Raw genomic sequence first — 24,293 nt, forward strand, 5'->3', positions numbered from 1 at the left:
CAGTTAAGGGGTAAGTATTATAGGTTCTTAAAATTTCACAGGCTGATTTCAAAGATATCATTTGAACAGTTGGACAACCAGCACACTGTGTCTCTTGTGATAAGCGATGGGTTGTGTGAGAGAAAGCATGATCAGAGTTACTCTGCTAAATTAACATTCCCATAATAAACTGCCAAAACAGATAATCTCCCGCAGGTACTCCAAGGCACACAACTTTTTAATGTCTTATGGTGAAGAAAAGCCTCCACTTTAGATTACACATATTAGAGGAGGACAGAAAAGACTGGCGCAACTATCAATAAGTCAAAAATCATTCCTATCCATGAAGGATTTCACCAAAACATTTGGTAAGCTAATAAATACAGCTGAAAATAGATTTTAAAAGTTATAGAAATAAAAATCACAAATCCAGAAGGCAGAGAAGCCATCCATCATGGATCAATAGTAATTTTGTTCTTCAATATGGAGGAATGAATTCAGAGGTTCTTAAACTGTGGTCCCCGGAACACCAGTAGTCCACGAGCTCCATTCAGGTAGTCCGCGGATAGTTTCCTCCAAGGTACCCACCTGGGTGGCTGCACATGAGAGAGTGAAGGGCCACCCACCTAATTAGTGGAGCCACGCCTGTGTGGCTCCACTAATTAGATGCCTGCACTCTGGAGAAGACGCACATGTAAGGTGAGGTGGTGGCCTTGGGGGAATAGGTGATAGGTGGGAGGGGGTAGTGGTGTGAGAAGAGGGGGTGGGGGGAATTTGGGACATGCAGGGCTGCAGCAGCCAGAGAAAGAGGCAACTTTCCGCAGCTCCAGGGCTGTGGCTGCCAGGGAGAGACCCCCTCCTCTCCAGCTCCAGCTCAGGGGCTGCTGTGATTGGGGAGAGACCCTCCCCCCCTCCTTCCCAGCCCCAGCTTGGGGGTGCCACAGAGGGGGAGAGAGGGCATATCCATCACATTAGAAAGGTAAGACTACTGATTTTAAAATATGAGTTGTGTGCATTTACTTGTAGAAAAAAAACCTTAATTATTAAGTTTTTTTTAATAGCACTTTTATCCAAAGCGCTTTATAATAGTTAGCTAATGGTACAAACAACATTTGGAAAAATCACTAAGTGGTCCGCTGAGACCCTCAGCAATTTTCAAGTGGTCCACGGAAAAAAAAAAGCTTGAGAACCACTGAATAAATTGAGAATACCAAGGTTATAGATACACAGGTGGTAGCAACCACAAGCAACCTAATTTCAATATACTAGGAATGGAGTTCATAAAAAACACACTAGCAAAATTCAGGAAACTGAGAAACCTAATGAAATTATTTCTTCCCATAGTACCAGTCATACCCACAACTGGGGCCAACTCACTAAAACAACTGGCATATTGCAAATGCTGATCCAAGTGGAAGCCCCAGTGCTGGAGATATTTAGAAGTTTAAAATTAAATATACACTACAGAGAACAATCCTTCATTTCCTCTACCTACCCCTGGGAAGAGTCTAGAGGTCCCAATCCTGCGAATGCTCAAACACAAGTAGACCCACTGAACTCAACAGAACTACTTACGTGTTTAATAATTTGAATAATAAAATTACAAGGGATCGGTTTTCCATCTTAAATTATGGGCCAAGTTTTGCTAAGTTATACATTTCTCACTGCAGTTACTATGCTTAAAGCAATGGAGTTACTATGGATTTAATACTAGCGTAACAAAACCGAATTCAGCCCTATGATTTCTTAAGTCTTCCTAAGGAGTCAAATGTTCCACCTCTAGTCTATTCTTCCATTTACGTTCTGGCCTTCTGACAAGAAAAATATTTAGCTAAAATTAAGATGACAGCCTTGATGAAATGCTAAAAACATTAGTTGTAATAGAATAAAGTGTAAAAGACTTACCACAAAGGGCGTAGGAACGTATTTTGAAAACAAGTACACAGGTACGCCTTTCGCAAGCAGGACTGCTGCAGTAAGCTTTGCAAGTCTATTGAACAAGAAAAAACATGCAGTGAATCCTATTATCTGCAATACTGCTCTAAAAGCCCCAATCCAAAGAACAAGTTCTTTTTCTGCCTTCTCTCAAGATGTTCTTATTATAGAATCACAGAAGTGTAGGGCTGGAAGGGACCTTGAAAGGTCATCTAGTCCAGCCCCCTGCACTGGGGCAGGACCAAGTATATCTAGCCAACCCTGAGAGGTGCTTTGTCTAACCTGTTCTTAAAAAGCTTGAATGACAGTGAGTCTGTAAGGAGCTGCTAGAGAGACAAGGCAGGTGGAGTAATATATCTTTTATTGGACCAACTTCTGTTGGTGAAAGAGACCAGCTTTTGAGCTTATACAGAGCTCTTCTTCAGATCTGGAAAAGGTACTGTCACAGCTAAACACAAGGCAGAACAGATTATAAAAGAGTTAGGGTGAAGTGGGCAGTTAACACCTCAAAAAAAAAAAAAAGACAAAAGAGGGTTAGTAGGTTACACATTGTAGTAATAAACCATTCATCCAGTGCCTTTATTCAGTCCATGATTATTCTTGTCTAGCAAAGTTATGAATTTAAGCTCCCAGGCTTAAATTTTGAAGGTGTTGTGAAGGTTTACTTTGAGGATGAGGACTGATAGGTCAGATATAGAGTGTTCATTTTGTGACAGTTCTTCACCCACAGGTGATATGGTGTTTTTGTCTTAACATTTTTCAGTGAGAGTTCATTTGAAAAAGTACTTGTCTGGTTTCACCCACATAGTTGCTATTGGGGCACTTAGTGCACTGGATGAGATATACCATGTTGTGAAGGACTCATGGATCTTGAAAGGTGTGTTGGGAGGGGGAGGAGGGTGGCGGCAGAGCAGAATTGATTGTTGTAGGGATGGAGATCTGTCTACAGGTTTTGCATCTGTTCTGTCAGTGTCTAATGCCACTGAGATGACGTGTCTCGGTCTGTGGAGAGCTTGCTTCTGATGAGCTTAGCAAGGTTGGGGGGGTTGATTGAAGGACACAAAAGGTGGTTTGAGAAAGATTTCTTTCACGATGTGGTCATCATCAAGTATGGGCTGCAACTTTTTGACGACACCTGGATGTGTTCCTGTGTGAGGTGGTAGGTGACAACTCAGACAGAGGGATGTGGTCTGAGGGTTTTTCCCATATCCAAGTAAGTTCCCATAGACTATTTGGGTGGCCTTTCTATGATGCTATCTACTTCTCTGTGGAGTGTCCTTGTGTGACAGTGTCCCGGGGCGCAACCTGGACTGCAGGACCACTGATGTCCTCCAAACCCACCAAGCTGGGATGCCCCTCACATTGTGATGCTGATGTCAAGCTACAAACTTCTGAAAGGCACTGCACTTACAGAGACATCCACAGGCAGGGACACACCCAACTACAGGGATACATGAATGATCTCACAGCCACTAATGAACCAATAGAGAGGCGCCAGCCAATTCCTCCCAGCTCCAGTCCTACACTCCAGAACCATACTGCCTTGCAATTAGCCAGCCACTTCTTCATAGGGAAGTGGACATGCACCTTTGTAACCTGAGGAGATTTCCTAAGCACTTTAGACAAACTCACTGGTAAGAATAAAACATTAAAATAAGTTTGCTAACTACAGAAAGATAGATTTTTAAGTGATTATAAGCAGTAGACATAAAGATCAGAAATAGTTACCTCAAGAAAATAAAAAATAAACATGCTTCCTAAACCCTCAACTTTTAGTCTAAGCAAGTGTTGAGGCAAACAGCTTTTCTCACCCTGACAGATGGTACAAGCAGGTTACAGTTCCTCAATACCCAGGCTGGGACTACCTTCCAGCCTGGAGCCAAATTTCCCCAGTTTTCAAAGTCTTTGTCCTTCAGACGTTCTTCTAGGTGTTGAGCTGGGGAGGGGGAGGGGAGAGAGAGAGAGGCCAAGTGATGTCACTGTCTCTCTTTTATACTTTCTTCCAGCTTGGTGGAATGATCTTTGCTGTGACATGGGTTAGTCCACCCCCATGGCATACATGTCTTCTCCGAGAAGTCTTTGGATACTGGATTGTGTGTTGATGAGCCATTAATGCCATCTGGCTATTGATGGCTTCTCCTTAGTTACAACAAAGGCTGGCTGTGCGTGTTCCCAACCTCACAACATATGTCAGTAACCTATATAGTAATACTTCACAAATTCACAATGATAATACGTAAAACCCAATAGTTGTTATTGTTCAGCAGATCAAGACTTACAAAATGATATCTCACAAAGTATACTTTGTATAAAACATACCATAATAATATCACAGTGGTGAATATGGGGATTCCAGGGTGATACTTTGAGGTACAAAGTGTCATACCTTGTTTGGAGAAGGTGGTTTAAGGGCGTGGCTTGGACTTTCTCCTTGGAGCATATTCTGGGGTACTTAACTACCTGGCTGTAGAGAACATTTCTTGGTGTGGGTGGATGGTTATTAGATCTGTGAAGGTAAGTGTGGTGATCCATAGGTTTCTTGTATATAGTGTCTGTAGGGTTCCATTGCTGAAGTTGATCATGGTGTCCAGGAAGTTGACAGTGCTTTAGGAGTGTTGTAGAGAGTTTGACAGATGGTTGGTGAAGTTATGGAGGAAATTTAGATCATCTGTCCAGAGGATGAACACATCAAGTATATATCTCATGGTGCATTTGTCCATAAATTCTTCCTTAAGGTGACCCATTAAGTGGCTGGCATATTTGGGAACCATCCCAGCACCCATGATTTGGGCAAAGTGTCTGTTGAATGTAAAATGATTATAAGTGAGGATGAAATGGATAAGTTTGGCAATGTGTTTGAGGTGGATATCTGAGAGTTGTTCATTAGTCTTGTAGATATTTGAGGCAGGCAGAAATGCAGTCAGGGTGACAGACGCTGATGGATAGGGAGGTGACATCCATGGTGACAAGGACAGTGTTCTGAAGGAGGCTGTTAATGTTATGGAGCTTCTGGTGGAAGTCGTCATGTCCTGGAGAAAACCGGCCCTTTGTGTGGTGAACTGTTTGAGGATGTTTTCTGAGAGTCCTGATATTCCTTCAGTAGGAGCATTGTAGCTAGATAAGGAAACCCAGGCAGATCCGTCTTATTTGTGTATCTTGGGAAGCATGTAATAGGTCCCTGGAGGGGGCAGGGTTCACGAAGGGTGAGGTTGTAGAGTTTCTCTTGAAGTTGTTTCGAGAAGGAAGGATTTGATGATATCCTTAAACTCCTGGGTGAATTGTAGTGTGCAATCTTCTTTGATTTCTTTATGGCAGGTGATGTCAGAGTTGTTAGTTGGCCTTGTTGATGTAGTCATTGAGGTTGAGAACTATGACAGCACCTCTTATCTACTGGTTTGATCACTATCTTGTGGTTGGATTTCATGGACTGTGTACCTGTCCTCTCGGCAGTGGCGAGATTGTGGTGGATGTGATGTTAATGATTTCAGAGTCATTTTTTTTTTCCTGAAGCAATCAACATAATGATCCAGTGTGTTGTTTCGTTCTCTGTGAGGAGTCCAGCCAGATGTTTCTTTTTTCTTATGACTAATTGGCGGAAACATGGTAGTTGTGGGTGGTATAGTCTTTGTTGTGAAAGAATTCTTCTAGTTCTCCACATTAGTATGGTATCAGGTTCTGTGGTGGAGCAGAAGATCAGTCCCTTGGCGAGTACAGAGCATGTGGCTCTAATTAAGGGTTTTCTTGATAAGTTGAAATTCACACAGGTCATTAGCTTTACTGCCAGACAGACATACAACTTATTTTAAAATAATCTTTTCATTAGGGCTAGGGGGAACTTTAGTTCAATTTCATCGACAGTTTCTTATCTCTGAAACGACAACTTCACAGGTATTTATAACCAGAAAATTATTTGCACTTTGATCATTAAAAGTGATGGGGCGGGGGGTGGTCATTGTAAGTGAACAAGCAGGCTGTGAAAATTAAGGATCCATACCATGTTCACTTTGTTCACTTTTTTAACAGTGAAGTGGAATTTAATTTTTTAATCACATGATAGTGTAATAGTAAGTGTACTGTAACATACTGTAAAGCAAGAGTTGCAGTAATATGATCAAGTGAGAATTAATGAAGTTACAGGAATGCTTTCTCTGCATTTCAAACCATATATTACCCAAGGGGGGTGGGGGGGTCCACACCCAAAAAACGGGCAAGGATACTAAAAGAGATTTTTTTAAAGTAGTATACCAGCCTGGCTGAGCTAAATCAGCAGCATCAAGCACCTTTATATTTGTAGAAGTTTGGATTTTTTTAAGCATGAAATTAGAAAAGACTCCTAATTTGTGAGAGTGTGTGTTAATGCCTGCATACTGCTGAGACAAATCAGTGTATGAGGCTACAAGAGGTATCGCAATAGTTACATAGGATTGAAGGAGGAATTACTCCTTTTCCCACCATGAAAGTTTAAATCACATGTGCAGTTTGACAGAGTTGGGACTACAGTTTTGCACTAAAACTCAATACAGACACATCGATAACCAGTCGTGCACTTTTTTGATGTATTCAAGCTAAGGGCTTAGCATTAAGTTTGCTTTCACACTTAAGTCCCACACAGATATCGTGATTTCTGCATCATGGGACTGTCTTGTTCTTTAGAGTGCTTGTGCATTTAGATGGTATACTTTTTTGGGGCAAGGACTGTCTTTGTTATGCATCTGTACAGTGCCTAGCATGAGCGGTCCATGACTAAGATGCTTAGGCACTACAGAAATTTAAATAGATAATACACTAAATTCCTGATAAAATCCCCATATGAAGAGACACATTCTAAGCCACACTTCAAATTCTAGTCTTTCAAATGGAATCAATCCTCATACCTCTTACTGCTGCAGCTGCTGGTCACCTGACCTCGCGTGTCATATCCAACAACGAAGCCTCTCTGCCTGAAGTCTGAAAAACACCTCTCAAGGTATTTGTACATTCCCTGCAGTAAAACAGAAGCATGAAGAGTTAGCTCCATTATACTGCACATACAGCTCAAAGATTACTCTGTTCAGAATTCATTATGCCACAATAATGGGGAAAAGGACTTTTGTTTCACTAGAGCTGGGTAAATGATAAAAAACGATAAACACTGGTTCAAATAGACAGAAAATCTGCTTTAATGGCGTTTGAAGTACGAGTACATTTTTGTTCCTAGAGTGTTCACAGGAAGAGAAAGGTTGCAAATACCCATGAGAATCTAGTCAGGGAGCAGAAACAGATAACCAGGCAGAATGGACAGAAAATTAGGTAACAAATCCTTGAAGCAGCAAATACTTGAGATTAATCCACAGGATACAACATTAATTGTAAATAATGAACCAATTCATAAAAGAAAAATCTGAATAATTCACACACACTTTGTTATATAAGTTTCAGAGTAACAGCCGTGTTAGTCTGTATTCGCAAAAAGAAAAGGAGTACTTGTGGCAACTTAGAGACTAACCAATTTATTTGAGCATAAGCTTTCATGAGCTACAGCTCACATCCGATGAAGTGAGCTTTAGCTCACGAAAGCTTATGCTCAAATAAATTGGTTAATCTCTAAGGTGCCACAAGTACTCCTTTTCTTTTTGCTATATAAGTGGTTCACTTAAGTCTCATGCTTGTGTTTAGACCACAATCTACGGAACACAATATGTACTAGTTCTCACTTCCTACCTAAAGTAAATTATCTTTTCAACACTGCACATTACTTTAGAAAATGTGACTCCATACACAACAGTTTTTCATTACAAGTAGATTTACACACCTACTCCCAATGGTGAAGCAGTTATCCCATAAGTGTATTTAGTTCACCCTGTTTATCTTTAATAGGATATTTACTACTGATAATGCTAAAATTAAAAGTATGTCTACGATGGTCTGAATATTAAGTTATTTATTATTTAGATATTAGAAGTTGTTTATGGCAATTGTTGGTGTGTAGCAACTATATCTAGGAGCACTGATGCATCCAGTAAGCACCATTTTGATCCCCAGTGCTGAGTGGCCCTCTCTTAGAATGAGAATGTAAAGCTGCCAATTCCGAAGTGTTTTCCTATAACGTCACCATCTTAATGGATCAAGCTTGAACCAACTACTCTTCTCAAAGCTTCCGGTTTCCTTCAGACAGTGGAGGATACGGGAGATGGCACTGCCTGCACTAGAAGACAGAACGGTTACTTACCTTATAGTAACTGGTTTCAGAGTAACAGCCATGTTAGTCTGTATTCGCAAAAAGAAAAGGAGGACTTGTGGCACCTTAGTAACTAACCAATTTATTTGAGCATAAGCTTTCGTGAGCTACAGCTCACTTCATCGGATGCATACTGTGGAAAGTGTAGAAGATCTTTTTATATACACACAGAGCATGGAAAAATACCTCCTCCCATCCCACTCTCCTGCTGGTAATAGCTTATCTGAAGTGACCACTCTCCTCAGAATGTGTATGATAATCAAGGTGCGCCATTTCCAGCACAAATCCAGGGTTTAACAAGAACGTCGGAGGGGAGAGGGGGGGTAAGGAAAAAACAAGGGGAAATAGGTTACCTTGCGTAATGACTTAGCCACTCCCAGTCTCTATTCAAGCCTAAGTTAATTGTATCCAATTTGCAAATGAATTCCAATTCAGCAGTCTCTCGCTGGAGTCTGGATTTGAAGTTTTTTTGTTGTAATATCACAACTTTCATGCATGCCTGTAATTGCGTGACCAGAGAGATTGAAGTGTTCTCCGACTGGTTTATGAATGTTAAAATTCTTGACATCTGATTTGTGTCCATTTATTCTTTTATGTAGAGACTGTCCAGTTTGACCAATGTACATGGCAGAGGGGCATTGCTGGCACATGATGGCATAGATCACATTGGTGGATGTGCAGGTGAACGAGCCTCTGATAGGTCACGCGATTACAGGCATGAAATTTGTGATATTACAGCAAAAAAACGTCAAATCCAGACTCCAGCGAGAAACTGTTGAATTGGAATTCATTTGCAAATTGGATACAATTAACTTAGGCTTGAATAGAGACTGGGAGTGGCTAAGTCATTATGCAAGGTAACCTATTTCCCCTTGTTTTTTCCTACCTCCCCCCCCCCCAGACGTTTTTGTCAAACCCTGGATTTGTGCTGGAAATGGCCCACCTTGATTATCATACACATTGTAAGGAGAGTGGTCACTTTAGATAAGCTATTACCAGCAGGAAAGTGGGGTGGGAGGAGGTATTTTTTCATGCTTTGTGTGTATATAAAAAGATCTTCTACACTTTCCACAGTATGCATCCGATGAAGTGAGCTGTAGCTCACGAAAGCTTATGCTCAAATAAATTGGTTAGTCTCTAAAGTGCCACAAGTACTCCTTTTCTTATAGTAACTGTGGTTCTTCCAGATGTCAGCTAAGATACATCTCCAATTCTAAATGACCGATAAGCAGAGTCCCATCTGGAAGATAGGATTGAGGAGTCCTGCTTGCCACTAACTGCCTTACAAAATTCAGCTATGTGGCTGTTTCTAAAGCACACAGGAGAGGCAGTCTGCCCTCTTGTGGAATAAGCTTTGATACCAGCCATGTGATAGCAGCCTGAAATGCACTGTAATCCATTTAGGTTCAGTTATTATCTGGGAAACTACACGTCCCTTAGAAGCATGAGAAATGGCAAACCCCCCGCCGCCCCCCCCCCCGGCAAAAAAAAAAAAAAAAAGACTGGAAGTGTCTGAAGGGCTCCATCCTATCACAGTCCGAAAAACATCTAAAGCAGGGGAAATTTTACTCCACTGGAGAGGAATGGGGTTTTGGAATAAAGACAAGTAGATTGGTTCAAATAAGTGTGACAAGTTCAGGAATAAATTTGGGATGAGGTCTCAACAACCACCTTATCTTTACGGAATATTGTGGAAAGGGTCAGTCATGACAGCTTGCAATTTGTTGGCGGGGGGGGGGGGGGTTAATTTGGAGGATTAGCAGTTGACTCCTGGAGAGAGGGAGAGAAGATTCTTTGGGTAGCTTCTGTGAGGAGAGAAATCTCCACTAGGTTCTCAAATGCTTAGTATATCCCTTTCAGTGTAAGAACTAGAAAGGTTACTGACCATTGTTTTGTTTGTGTTATGTCTATTCGGGTTAAATAAATTTACTGTTTATCAAACCAAGCAGTTGGAAGTGTAGTCAGTTGGTGGGTTTTGGAAGGGAGCTGCAGGGCCCTCGAAAACAGAATTAGGAAAAGTAGCCAAGACAGGATACGTGCCTATAAATATTAGGCTAAGACAACTAGGAAGGTAAAAAGGCTGCACTAGTGATCCAGAGACCCTGATAAATATGGGGTGTGCCCAGAAAGGGGTAGATCATGACAAGATTTTATGCGTAGCCTCATGCCCCTTTGGGACCAAGGTCCTTGTATATGGAGGTGGGTCCAGGTATGCACTGCACCCTGTTCCTGATGCATCTGTGATCAATGTCTTTGTAGGCAGTAGTGTGGAGAAGGGTAACAAGCTGGTCTGACCACCTGTTTGGTACTGACAGACTGGGAGCTCGGAGTAGAACTGGCATGCTTATTTGATGTTTTGCAGTGTGATACATTGACCTTAGCCAGCCTTTAATGCATGTAGGTGAAGTCTGATTAGTAATGTCACATATGTGCAAGTTTGTCGCAGGTTTTTTCTGTGATGTCAACCACCTGGATAGAGCAAAATCTGTACTTGGGAAAATATATTTTTGCTGATTTTGAATAGATTACTGTTTCTAAAAGCTCTGATAGGTAGGCAGATTTTTCATAGTTTACCATGCGGCTCAGCTGTCTGAATTCAGCCAATCATCCAGATATGGAAAATGTGAATGCCGTATCTCCTTAGATGTGTTGCCACAACAATTAGGCATTTTATAAAATATTTTTGCTGTGGAGAGACCAAATAACAGCACTTCATATTGGTAATGACTGGGCCCTACTGTGAATTCTAGATCATCCACCGTAGGTTGGATGGATTGAGATATGAAATTGAGTGCTGTGAAGGCAGAGAGCCACAAACCAATCTTGAGCATGAAGAGAACATATGGCGGCAAACATTACCATTCTGAATCTCAAAACCGGATCGGACAAGGCCCCCCTTTCTTCTTTGGAATAAGGAGATATCAAGAACAAAAAAATTCCACTAAATTCCAAAAAGGTAGCTCTCCTAGAGGCACCAGAGAAGCCACTTTTAGTTTATTTTCATCAGAAGGATCTCTGAAGAGAGATGGGTAGGAGGCAAGGACAAACTGGATGGAATAGCCTTATGAGACAACTTTCAGCACTTCTTTTACTGCAGACCAAGCCTGATGGAAGAAAGCAAGCCAGCATCCAAAAGGTAGCATTTGTGGATTGCTTGTCTGATGGGTATCAAACCTACGGTCTGAAAAGCAGATGAAAGTTAACCAGAGACCGAGAAAGATGGTCTCCTCCAAGAAAAGCTCTACCTCTTTCCAGGTGGGTATGCAGAAAACCATTGTTGAGGGTATGCAGGTGTCTTCTGTATGGATTTCCCTTGGTATTTAAAGCTTGCAATTTGGGGTAGAGATGTAGAGACCCAATGAGCAAAGCATAGCCCAGGTGCCTTTTAGGGAATGTAACTGCATCATCTGTATGTGCGATACATAAGGGTCTGTACCCTTAAGTAAGTCCTTAACTTTGTTTTGCAGCTCCCAAGGGATTCCAGAGGCCTGTAATCATGACTCTCTGCACATAGTCTCCACCATGGCCAGGGATCTATGGCTGCCTGTAAAGATGCTTTTGCCACAAGCTGGCCTTCAGCAATGATGGCTTTTAACTCTGGATTCCTGAAGTTCAGCCAAGAAGGGGGTACAATTATCTCATTTAGGATAGGGTATTTTGTAAATAAGGCTTGATAACTGCGATGAGCAAACTGAGTGTTGCTGACAAATAAGCCTCTCTTTCAATGGCAGCTAATTTACTTGTGTGTTTGCACACTGGTCTTGTCCTGGACTGCAGAGACCTCTAAAGAATCCAGTGTTGGACAGATGCAAAGATGCTCCAGCCATTTGATACTTCATTTCTGCCTCTAGCTGTTGGTGGTAAAGTTGCTGATATCTGCCACAAGGGTCTAGGTTGGTTCTAAGATGCCTTCATTAATTCACAGTGCGATTCTTCAAGGAGTGTTTCAAAGCTCACAAGCTTTTGCTTCAATTACTAGGTCTCTATTTTGAGTGTCTCTGCAACATGAGAGTAGCAGCTTCATGGAATGCTCTAAAGTCATCAGAAATCAGTCCAGGAGTTGAAGAAACTTGTCAGGAGAGGACAGTGACGTGTCTCTGAGAGAAGATTAAGGAGGGTGTTGCTCAGGATGCTTTAGACCTGCCTGTTCCTCCAGCAGAAGAGGAATGTGACCTATATTTGCTTAAGTGGTAGGAGGGAGATTGGCTCCTGGCTGCTCTAGATTTAGATCCCCAGTATATGCCTATTGCTAAGGTGGAGCATTGTAGCGATAAAGCTGGTTCTGTCTGGTAAGGCTGACCAGACCATTACCATGGCTAAGACAGATGAGTCAAGGCTCTGCAGTATGTGTCCCTGTGTTTAGACAGAGACCTTCCGAGAAGACTCCCTACTAGACAGCAGAGAGAAGGTATGTCCCTGGTGATGGATATGAGCGATAAGTCTCCTCCAGAGGTGGTGCCAATCTTTGAGGTGACTTCTGTACCCTAATGCTGGAGAGCCAAGTGTAGTGTCATCGGTGCTGAGGGTGATGTCAGAGACATGACATATCTTCCTCTAACATTGAATTGGCCAGTACCATTAATGTATCCATTGTCTGTATTGGTGACAGTATAGTGTCTATGCAGGTGCCAATGGCTGATTGCCAACAGTATTGTCAGGTGTAGGCACCAAGTGACTTGTGCCTCTTCAATGGGGAGCTGGAGACAGAGCCAGCATCATCTGCCCCTACTGAACAAGCGGGATTAGTGCTCTGTTTCTGGGAGGAGAGAAAGGGTTTGAACTTCTTGTGGGAAGAAGGGGGGGGTCAGTGCAAGGAGCCATATCTATCCCAATGTTCAGAATTTCCCTTGCCTCAGTGAGGTGATAGTACTAGTCCTCTATGCCCAAGTGGCTGTTGGTACCAAGGTTGTCTTCAGAGGTCCCCTATCAGGGGCACCAGTAGACTGGGACATAGAAGAGATTAGATCCATTTGGAGGTTGATCCTTGATTGTGTCTGAATTCCCTTACTGATTGTTTGAGAAAGCATAGCTTAAGCTGAGTGTCCCTGGACTTTGCTACTCGGTATAACCCAATTCCTTTTCAACCAGGACAATCTGGCACATGGATCTCACCAAGAGAGACAGTTGCTGTGGCAGTCTGTAACAGGAATGACTCCTTGGCAGAACAGACACTGTTTGAAACCAAAGGATTTTGAATCTACCATTTTAGGCCCAGACAAGGATGCAAAGAGCTGAGGAAAAGTTTTAAATTTAAATCTTTTGTGGGTTTTTGGTAACTCAAATCAAAGGGGGGGGCTATGTGAAGGGAATTAATCCCAATTTATCAGAGTAGTTCTGCCAAGGGGTTTTGGGCTGACACAGGTGGTAAGAGAAGAGAGGAATGGATGCAGCTGCTTTGCCCTTTAAGTAACATTCACTGCCAAGCATGGCCCAATTGACACTGCTATTCACAGATCCCAATCCTGTGCACATAATGTGCAGGTGCACCTAGAGTGGGATTCACACAAACACATACCCTAAGAAGAAAGTTATGTTCTTTCTGCATACTGATGGAATCATAGGCCATGGCATCTCATAGTCACCCTCTGAAGCTTCACAAAATGCTGAATAGAAGCAATGTCAAGATTGAGCCCCATTCGACTTCTGTAAAGGATTTTCACTTAGCTGTGAATGGGGTGATCATGAACCACTGGAAAATGTCAAAGAGAAATGAGCAAAGCTTATTTAACCCTGACTCCATCCACCCAAGCTAGATCGCATAGGCAGGTCAGCAGCACCATGTATTATTGCTTACATTATATTAAAATAGCTCGTACAGGCCCCAACAGATTGGAAGACTAATGCAGAGACAAAATCTAACATTTATTTTAGTCAAACTGAGAGGTAAAATTTTGCCCATCTTTGCATAAATGATACAACGATGTATAATTTCCATTTCACACTTACAAATCCTGAGATTCTTGCCTCTGCAGTCTTTGGACTGAGATTTCCCTTGAACTTTTCAAAAACCCTGATATGTTCAGGGTTCTGTATATCAGCTTCCCTCCCTCCCCCATGCAGAAACTGGCACAGCACAGATACTAACAAGCTCAGGATAGTTCAAGCCAGCACAAATTTCAGGCACAGGATTTCTGACTGGCTAGTTAACACGCTTATCTGATGCTCAGTATGTTCTGTTCACACAGCTTTTATCTTTCTCATCCTCTTGACTGCAGTGTGAATTTAGGTGGAATATCCATGTTCTCTCACAAAGGTGGTTTCATTTTTTAAATTGCTTCGGTTAAGGGACAATTGCATTAATCTATTTCAGTGCTGCCAACTCTTGTGATTTTATCATGAGCCTCTATGTTCTGGGTTTTCTTAAAGCCCCAGCTCCTGGAGTCATGGGATTGTGAGAATCTCAGCTTCCAAGCAAGTAACAGTTTTAAAAAGAAAAGAAGTACTTGTGGCACCTTAGAGACTAACAAATTTATTGGAGCATAAGGTTTCGTGAGCTACAGCTCACTTCATCGGATGCATTCAGTGGAAAATACAGTGGGGAGATTTATATACATAGAGAACATGAAACAATGGGTGTTACGATACACACTGTAACGAGAGTGATCCAGTAAGGTGAGCTATTACCAGCAGCAGAGCAGGGGGGGGGAAAACCTTTTGTAGTAATAATCAAGGTGGGCCATTTCCAACAGTTCACAAGAACATCTGAGGAACAGTGGGGGGGAAGGGGGTATAAACATAGGGAAATAGTTTTACTTTGTGTAATGACCCATCCACTTCCAGTCTCTATTCAAGCCTAAGTTAATTGTATCCAGTTTGCAAATTAATTCCAATTCAGCAGTCTCTCACTGGAGTCTGTTTTTGAAGTTTTTTATGTTTTTGTTTTGAAGTTTTTTAAGTTTATGGCTACTTTTAGGTCTGTAATCGAGTGACCAGAGAAATTGAAGTGTTCTCCAACTGGTTTTTGAATGTTATAATTCTTGACATCTGATTTGTGTCCATTTATTCTTTTACGTAGAGACTGTCCAGTTTGACCAATGTACATGGCAGAGGGGCATTGCTGACACATGATGACATAGATCACATTGGTAGATGTGCAGGTGAATGAGCCTTTATGGTGTGGCTGATGTGATTAAGCCCTATGATGGTGTCCCCTGAATAGATATGTGGACACCACATAAAAAGTGAACCCTACAGGTGCAAAAGCCCAGAAGGCAATTTTTTTCTTATAATTTTGGGGGACTGATTCATTTTTGAATGCTTGGGATTGACAGTGCTGCTACTCTATAGTAGTGGGAGAACGTATATTAGGCAATTTCTTGGCCCCTAGCAGAAGTGGTGCAGCTGCTCACTTCCATTTAGGTAATCTCTAAATTAATTTAGATGAATTAATCCGATGAATTAGATCCAATGAAGTGAGTCGTAGCTCACGAAAGCTTATGCTCAAATAAATTGGTTAGTCTCTAAGGTGCCACAAGTACTCCTTTTCTTTTTGCAAATACAGACTAACACGGCTGCTACTCCGAAACCTAAATTAACTGAATTTACCATTAACAATTGTCCTGAGTTCCTCTCCTCCACCTTCATCTCGGATTCCCTCCTTCCCCAAAATGTGACTTGTTAGTTACAAGATTGGTCAATGTTGTTTGCGTAATTTAAATTAACCACTTAGGAGAAATTCTCCTGCTGACATAGCGCTATGCATGCTACCGCTTATACTGGTGAAACTTGTCATTCAGGGAGGTGGTTTTTTTCCCACACTCCTGAGTGACATACGTTTTGCTGACATAAGCAGTAGCCTAGAAATGGCCTAAATTCCCCTCCCTGTCCTTCATGCCACCATTTATCCCTTTTGCTTCCTTCCCCACAGCAATGCCCAGCTCCAGCATCCTTAGGCCACTCCCAGCTTTCAAATCCTTCTTTGCACATAAATGAGCAGTTAACTGCTCATTCTTGGGGCAGAATGATGGGGGCCTATCACTAGCCTGGTCACACTGTTAATATGTTATATCCGGTCTCCTCTCTCCAACAACTGCCTGAGGCTATGTCTACATTGCCAAGTTTTTCTGCCAAAAGTTAGACCACTTTTATTAAATCGCTTTAAAACAAGCTGCCGTTGCATGCCCACACTGTGCTCCTCGTGTCACTGGAGCCAGAGCCATCCTTTGAGTAGGGCGAATCAGGGCAACTGCCCTGGGTCCTGCGCTTTGGGGGGCCCCCGCGCTTTGATAAAATAGAGATTGTCCCGATATTTAGCCCTTTGTCCTGCATCCCAACCGATGTGTGATCAGGACACCATTTGTCCTGATATTCAGGAGAAGAGGCAGGCAGGGAGGTGGCTGGGCAAGCAGGGTGAGGAGGTGAGTGTGGAGGCGAGCGGCAGACAGACAGGTGGGAGGGGGATGAGGCCGCGGGTGGGCAGATGGACTGCGAGTAAAGCGGCGGACAGGTGGCACACCGGGTGGACGGCGGGGAGGTAAGCGGCAGGCAGGCGGGTGGGCAGACAGTAAGAAGGAAAGCGGCATGTGAGGGGGGTGAGGAGGCGAGCGGCCGCCGGGCTGCCGGCGAGGAGGCTGATTTGTCCTAGGCCCCACACCCCCTAGGAACAACCCTGGCTGGAGCGCATCCACGCTAGCAGCTCTTGCAATGACAAAGAAAGCAGTGCACTGTGGTAGCTATCCCACTGTGCAACTGGCTGCAGGGTGCTTTGGGAACAGTTTGCAATTGTTGGGGATTGGTCCTGCTTTGAGCAGGGGGTTGGACTAGATGACCTCCTGAGGTCCCTTCCAACCCTGATATTCTATGATTCTATGAATGCCTCATGGAGCAGGTTTCTCAATCCCATTGTTCCATGGGCATCCTACTAGATTACCATCTGCTTTTCAACTGAAGTATGTGGGGGGAAGAATGTGTGACAGGGAGTGTGTGTATGAAGGTGGAGAGAGAGAGACTGTGTGTTGGGGGAGAGTGAGTGTGTTGGCATGCTGTGTCCTAAGTTCAGACAGCCACCAAAAGCAATCTGTCCTGAGGCAGAGTGAAGAGAGAAACCCCGACATCAGCCCCCAGCTCCCTCTCTGGATCTGCACAGCACAGAGTGTCTCTCTCTCTCTCTCTCACACACACCCCTCCACCCCTGCGTGTTCGTAGTGTGGGAGACAGCAGGAACGTTCCATGTTGAAGATTTGCTCTGTTTCCCAGCACAGAGCAGAATGCCAGCTGCCAGAAGGGAGCTTTGAATGGGAAGAAGCACATGCATGCAAGGTTGCTGGGTTCAAAACAATGAGCAGTGCTGTCACGGCAGGCACTGTTGGACATCTCCCGAGGCCAATGACAGTGATAAAAGAAAGCAAGGTGTTTACACTGGCACTTTGGCAATAAAACATTTGCACAAAAAGTCTTATCACCCTCGTGGTGGTGGTTTTATTACAGCGCTGCTACTGAGGAGTTTCGTTGCAAAAAATGGCTTTGCAGTGTGTACACCTCTGCTGTTTCATCGCCAAAAGCTGCCTTTTAGCGAAAAAAACTTGGCAGTGTAAACCAGGCCTTAGTCTTTGCGGAGTGTGAGCTCTCTAGGGCAGAGAGCTCATCTCGGTCTGTGTTTAGAAAGTCCCTTGCACGGTTGGGTGCTACCACAATCTAAATGATAATACTCTCCTCCAAAGTGTGGCAGGTTTTTCATACTGCACCTACTTCTACAGACTAGGGATTAAACCTACAAAAACTGTTTACGTACGAAAATTGTTCATATGGAGCATATTCACTATGTGGGAAAACAACAGTTGTTTTATATCTTTAAAAGTCATGTGGGAGTTTTACCTGGCACTTATGACATGTTACAATATCCACGATAAGGGAATTCTTTTCACCACCTCATTTAAATATCAGTTAGCCAGCAAGAGACCCCAAATCTGAGATGTGAGTGGGCTGAATTACTCCCAGCTTGTCAACATTTGTACTTTGTGCCAGTGCTACAGGAGAAAGCTGACAGGGAGAGCCCAGAGTATTGCCAATATTTAAACTACAAGAATTACTTGAAACCCCATTTCCTTTTGGAACTTCTCTCTGCTTTTGATTCCCAGCATCACCACTGACTGCTTTCAAACACTTCCATAATAATTATATGGACCATTAACCATTTAGTTATTATACACCACTTTGTGGTACACTGAGAACTTTAGGAAGTTCAGACACCACTGAAACCTTTAGAGCACCAAAGCCACTTGATCATACATGAGGGCAGGTAGCTTTAGAAAAATATCAATTTGCTGAATATCTGATGTTTAGCCAGACATACACAGGCTAGAATTTTCTCCTACTCTGACCCAACCCCGATTTGGCTCAGGATTTTGTGTTTCTGATATTAATTTTAAAAGAGCAATAGTGTTTCTAGCACTGTTAGAAGAATCTTTGGAGGTAGATTTCAGTAACATACTAAACGTAATTAGAATGCCTAGAAACTAATGCTTGCTGCAGATTTATACTGCATTCCTGGGCCTAATCCAGAAAAGTGCTAAGCATTCACAATCCCCCAAGAGAGCGAATATTAGTGGCTGCTGGGCACTTCTCTGGATCAGGCCTTTGTGAGTGAGCTGTAGCTCACGAAAGCTCATGCTCAAATAAATTGGTTAGTCTCTAAGGTGCCACAAGTACTCCTTTTCTTTTTGTATGACCTCCAGTTCAATCACAAAACTTTGGTGCCAAGGAGTACAGGGTATATTTAGAATAAAGACTTCAATGGAACACCTTAAAAGGAAACAAATTTAAAATTACACTAAAGACCATTTAAAGTACTGCTTTGGGAATGAAGCAGTTAACATTTTTTAGTAAATCAGGATTACCCATTTAACATACTCCCACTATACCTTATCTCTAATGTAGTTAAAATCCCAGAACAAAGAAGATTGAAAGTACTCAACGAACAGAGATTAAATCAAAAGCCTTTCTGCTTCAGAAGTAAGCTTTAGCTGGCTCCTCGAGATCATCACAGTAGCATGCCTAACCACAGAAAGTAAACAACCAAAAATAGAGCCTTTACAGAGTAAATACCAACCAGTTTGACTTTCAATAACCCACACAGAAAAAATAATTCACATGATACAGCACTAGGAAAGACTGATTCCCTAGTGCATAAAATGAAACTTTACACTTCCTGCCAAGAACGTTTATTCTGTCAGCCAATCCAAGCTCACTCACACTTTCAGCAGACCCAAAACACAAAGGCAGCATGCAGTTTTCAGGCGTTCGGAGCATGAACGGCTCCGAACTCAACACCACACAGGTCAAAAAGCCAAGTGACTGACTATAATTTCCTTTACAGCAAAACATTTATTAGCAAACAAGGCCACTAGACTTTTTTCCTTCAGAAGTTCCATCATCACTATCACTACTGTAGCTAAACCAAGTGCCAACACTGATTCTGTACTACGGAAGTTTTTATACTGCACTCATTGTCATAGTATCTGAGCACCTTCCAGTAAGCGTGTTAAGCAACATACCTATTTATTGGTCATGTGTTTGTTCGCTCATCCTCTCCGCTGAAGAAAGGCAAAAAGAAGGTGGGGGAAATTAAGGCAGAAGTTGCTGCAGAGCCAAATACAGCCAAGGAGTGGGTCTGTTGGGGCAGCAATTTTTCCAGAGTCCCCCAGAGAATTAGCAGGTGCCATGCAAAACCTGAGATCAAAACTGACTGAGACCATTTTGACCTGCATCACAACAACAGTTTGATCTCTACCTCAGGGCAAAAAAACCAAACATAACCAAAAAACCCAAAAAACAAAAACCACCAATTTTTTGAAAAATGGCTATTTTTTTCCTCCCAGATTATATCTCTGGAAACCCTAGCTCATATGACCCAACTTTGAATCACCAACCCTACTCTGCTCTGCACTCACCTGAGTCATAGCTAATTTCAAAAAGAAAAGGAGTACTAGTGGCACCTTAGAGACTAACCAATTTATTTGAGCATAAGCTTTTGTGAGCTACAGCTTGAAGTGAGCTGTAGCTCACGAAAGCTTATGCTCAAATAAATTGGTTAGTCTCTAAGGTGCCACTAGTACGCCTTTTCTTTTTGAGAATACAGACTAACACGGCTGCTACTCTGAAACCAGCTAATTTCAAGAAAATCAGGGCAAGCATGCAGATTTTAGAGCAGTCAGAAGTGTCCTTTAAACAGGAAGTGAGGATGGGAAGGACTCCTTTACACATCCACTGACAGCACAGGAGGGTCTGAAAAGGTGTGAAGTGGCCTATTCATTTCAATGTGATGTTTTCAGCATGCAAACACCCCATGAAGATTAACATAATCTAAAACAGGTTTCAAAGTAGCAGCCGTGTTAGTCTGTATCCGCAAAAAGAAAAGGAGGACTTGTGGCACCATAGAGACTAAAATTTATTTGCGCATAAACTTCATGAGCTACAGCTCACTTCATCGGACGCATGTAGTGGAAAATACAGCGGGGAGATTTTATATACACAGAGAACATGAAACAATGGGTGTTACCATACAGACTGTAACAAGAGTGATCAGGTAAGGTGAGCTATTACCAGCAGGTGAGCCGGGGGTGGGAGGGAACGGAGGGAATAAACATGGGGAAATAGTTTTACTGTGTGTAATGACCCCCAAAATCATAAGAAAAAAATTGCCTTCTGGGCTTTTGCACCTGTACGGTTCACTTTTTATGTGGTGTCCACATATCTATTCAGGGGACACCATCAGTTGGCAACGGGCTTTGTTGCAAGGATAGGTTCCTGGCCTGACAGACAGCCCCCCAACCTGAAGCAAGTACTCACCAGCAACCACACACCACACAACAAAAACACTAACCCAGGAACCTATCCTTGCAACAAAGCCCGTTGCCAATTGTGTCCACATATCTATTCAGGGGACACCATCATAGGGCCTAATCACCTCAGCCACACTATCAGAGACTCGTTCACCTGCACATCTACCAATGTGATATGTGCCAGCAATGCCCCTCTGCCATGTACATTGGCCAGACTGGATAGTCTCTACGTAAAAGAATAAATGGACACAAATCAGACATCAAGAATTATCACATTCAAAAACCAGTCGGAGAACACTTCACACTCTGGTTACTCGATTACAGACCTAAAAGTGGCAATTCTTCAACAAAAAGACTTCAAAAACAGACTCCAATAAGAGACTGCTGAATTGAAATTAATTTGCAAACTGGATACAATTAACTTTGGCTTGAATAAAGATTGGGAGTGGATGGGTCATTACACAAAGTAAAACTATTTCCCCATGTAAAAAGAAAAGGAGTACTTGTGGCACCTTAGAGACTAACCAATTTATTAGAGCATAAGCTTTCGTGAGCTACAGCTCACTTCATCAGATGCATGAAGTATGCATGTTCTCAGCACCCCATCCAAAGGGGCAGGACTTTTCCAGATGCTGGCTCAAATTGAGGGGCAGAGAGAGAGAGACTCAATGTTACGGAGCCACAGGTCTAGTGCTCTTGCACAGCTCTGTAACAGTCCCTGGGAGGAGCCCTTTAGAGTATTAACCCCCTAGGGTCACATTCTCTCACTGGAGTAAACCCTGTAGCTTCACTGCCTCCTGAGTCCAAACTTCAGAGCCTTCAGCACCCATTTCACTCAGTGAGCCCACTCGAATTGGCCACCTGGGGGAGACTTGCATACCCAAAGGAAGCAATGTACCCCCAACCTCAGTGACTCAGACAGCATTGGAAAAGAAGGGTGTATTAGATGTCTGGAACAGCATAGAAACGTCTTAGTTAGCACTGAGAATAGAACAAAAATTACAGCATAGTCCACCTGGGTCAGTCCTGCCCCTCCTCTTTGTCCCCAGTCCAGAAGCGTGTTTCCTACTTCCAACAGCCCACACTATACTACCCTAAGGGTCTCTCCTCTATTGTTTGTTTCTCTTCCTGGTCTGAACAAGATCACCTGGCTATCTACCTAAGCTCTCAGTCCCCTAGCTGGACAAAAACAGCTGGCTTCCTGCAGGGGGTGGGGGCAGTCCAAGGTCATTAGTTGCCAGGCACCATGCCCAGACATCAGAGTGGCCATATTCTGCTGAGACTTTAGCAGAGCAAAACAACCCTTCCCACCACCTATTTCAACATGCAGCACATAGGGGAAACTGAGGTATGCACAGTAATCATACAAAATATTAAGAAACATTCCCACTTCATCACATTCAGACCCTCTCAAAAGGGCAAGCACCCTCCCCCCCCCCCACCAGATTGCCACTCACATGGGGGGGGGGGAAAGAGGATAGAAACCCTGAAAATAGAGAATATAGAAAATTCCTTCTCAGTATTTACATCTTTCAAATACTTGCAAACAAGAGCATTTTGTTTGCTCATGTAATGTCAGATAAGTCCCCTGAAGTTAACACAAAAAGCTTTAACTCACTGGCAAAATTCCACTTTAGGTAATTACATCCGGCCTACCGAAGATGCCTTGGGTGGGTTTAGCTGGATGAGTAGTTTTACACTTCTTGTCCTTTTGGTATTGCTGTGTACTGTTGAACAGCTGCCACATTCCACCCATGAGGCTGGATTTCAGTGATGGGTGACAATTCCTATATATAGCTTCAAGTAAGTTTAAATGTGTTGTGAATTTTGAAGATGAAAGGCACAATTTTAAGTGATCAAGATGATTACTATGAAATCATTATCAAGAAGTCTGCCTGTATAATACTACCCAAGTTACCTGTGTTGACTGGATCACTGTAAGGTCATTAATGTAGCAAAAGCCTGCCCCCATGGCAGAACGAAGTCCAGCAGTCCCGAAGGTCAGCCTGCAACAGAGACGATCCCGCAGCTCTTTATTCATCCCATTCCGTACCAGGTTTTCAATCTGCTCTTTTGTTTTAGGGTTCTGCAAAAGAAAAACAAAGGTTCTGTTCCCATTGCTCAAGGAGAATCTGATGGAACAATTACTGCTGCAGTGCAGTTAGTGAGAGAATTATTTTAACACAAATTCACAGGATAGGAAGAAGTGGTCTCCGAATCCACAACCCAAGCTCTTTTATAATACAAGTTCTATGTTGGTGTAAGAAAGGATCATTCTTTGCTCTAACCTGTGTCATTTCTAGCATGATCTCTCCTCAAACATATTTAATTATGCATAGGCTTGGAAACAGCAGATTTTTATTGGTAAATGTCAATTTCACCATACACACATAAATCAAACACAAACATTCCCATCTATAATCATCAAAGTTTACATATAGGCAAAGAAAGAAAAGTGCTGTTTGAGAACTTGCTAGAATTTGAGTTAAGGCTCAAATTTACTTTGTATATTTTGACAAGTGATGTTGACTGTGTTTTAGCGGTTACAAAGCTTTAACTTTCTAAATCTCAACATCTACTGTGATTAAATAATTATTCTCTGACCTTCCTATTGTCTGAAATACCCCATAATTTCCTGCAACTGTGAAAAGTTAAATAGATAAAAGTCAGCAAAATCCTTAAAAACAAACATTTTTTATATTATCCATCAAACTGATCGAGTCAAATTCTGCCAAGCCTAATTATGTATGACTCAATAATTAAAGAAGTGCATTGTACTCCAGAAGATGTTCCTTTCCAAAGTTAAGGCCCAGAACCAGATATCTTGGAGTAGTTTACATTGCAAAGAGTCGTAACAAAATTGCTTGTCAGCTGCACTAGGAATTGGGGATTTTAAAAGGCTTATGGGTAAATTTCAAAGGCACCGTTAGTCAGTGGGAGTTGGGCTCCACGGGTGCCTTTCAAAAATCTACCCCCTACAGTATTACGTAATCTTATTTGTTTCTAGCAGCTCATGCAGAACCATTCCCTAGTGCTTTGTCCAGTTTAGCTTTAAGTTACTCAAACAGATGATATGCTGTTGTTGTAGCAGTGTTCGTCCCAGGATATTAGAGACACAAGGTGGGTGAGATATTGTTTACTGGACCAACTTCTGTTGGTGAGAGAGACAAGCAGAGGAGTCAAGCAACGATTAAGTTGGTGTCACAGTCAGGACGTGTGAGGGATATTCAAGTTACATTCAGCCTCAGAAATGTGTTTGGATTTGTGAGCACCCACAGTAGTAAAAAAAAAGGTTAGGGCAAGATTTGTTTTCATTTAGGAGAATGTAAATATGAATGCACAAGCAGCTTCAGTGTCTCTAAGCAGGGACAAAAATATTACTG

At 42.5% G+C, this 24,293-nt stretch overlaps 1 protein-coding gene across 4 annotated transcripts in view; it reads right to left on the reverse strand.

The window, feature by feature from the left end:
* PGM2L1 (phosphoglucomutase 2 like 1) overlaps positions 1–24,293 on the reverse strand; it is a 77,662-nt gene that overhangs the window by 25,325 nt on the left and 28,044 nt on the right. For all 4 annotated transcript variants that reach the window (XM_073334025.2, XM_073334005.2, XM_073334015.2 and 1 more), the window contains 3 exons: positions 22,829–22,996; positions 6,789–6,895; positions 1,885–1,969 (listed from right to left, as the gene is read on the reverse strand). In XM_073334025.2, coding sequence (XP_073190126.1) covers positions 1,885–1,969; positions 6,789–6,895; positions 22,829–22,951 — 315 coding nt within the window. In that variant the 5' untranslated portion in view covers positions 22,952–22,996. The remainder of the gene's footprint in view (positions 1–1,884; positions 1,970–6,788; positions 6,896–22,828; positions 22,997–24,293) is intronic.

Source organism: Lepidochelys kempii, chromosome 1 (genome assembly GCF_965140285.1).
Source record: "Lepidochelys kempii isolate rLepKem1 chromosome 1, rLepKem1.hap1, whole genome shotgun sequence".
Taxonomy (NCBI): Eukaryota; Metazoa; Chordata; order Testudines; family Cheloniidae; genus Lepidochelys; species Lepidochelys kempii.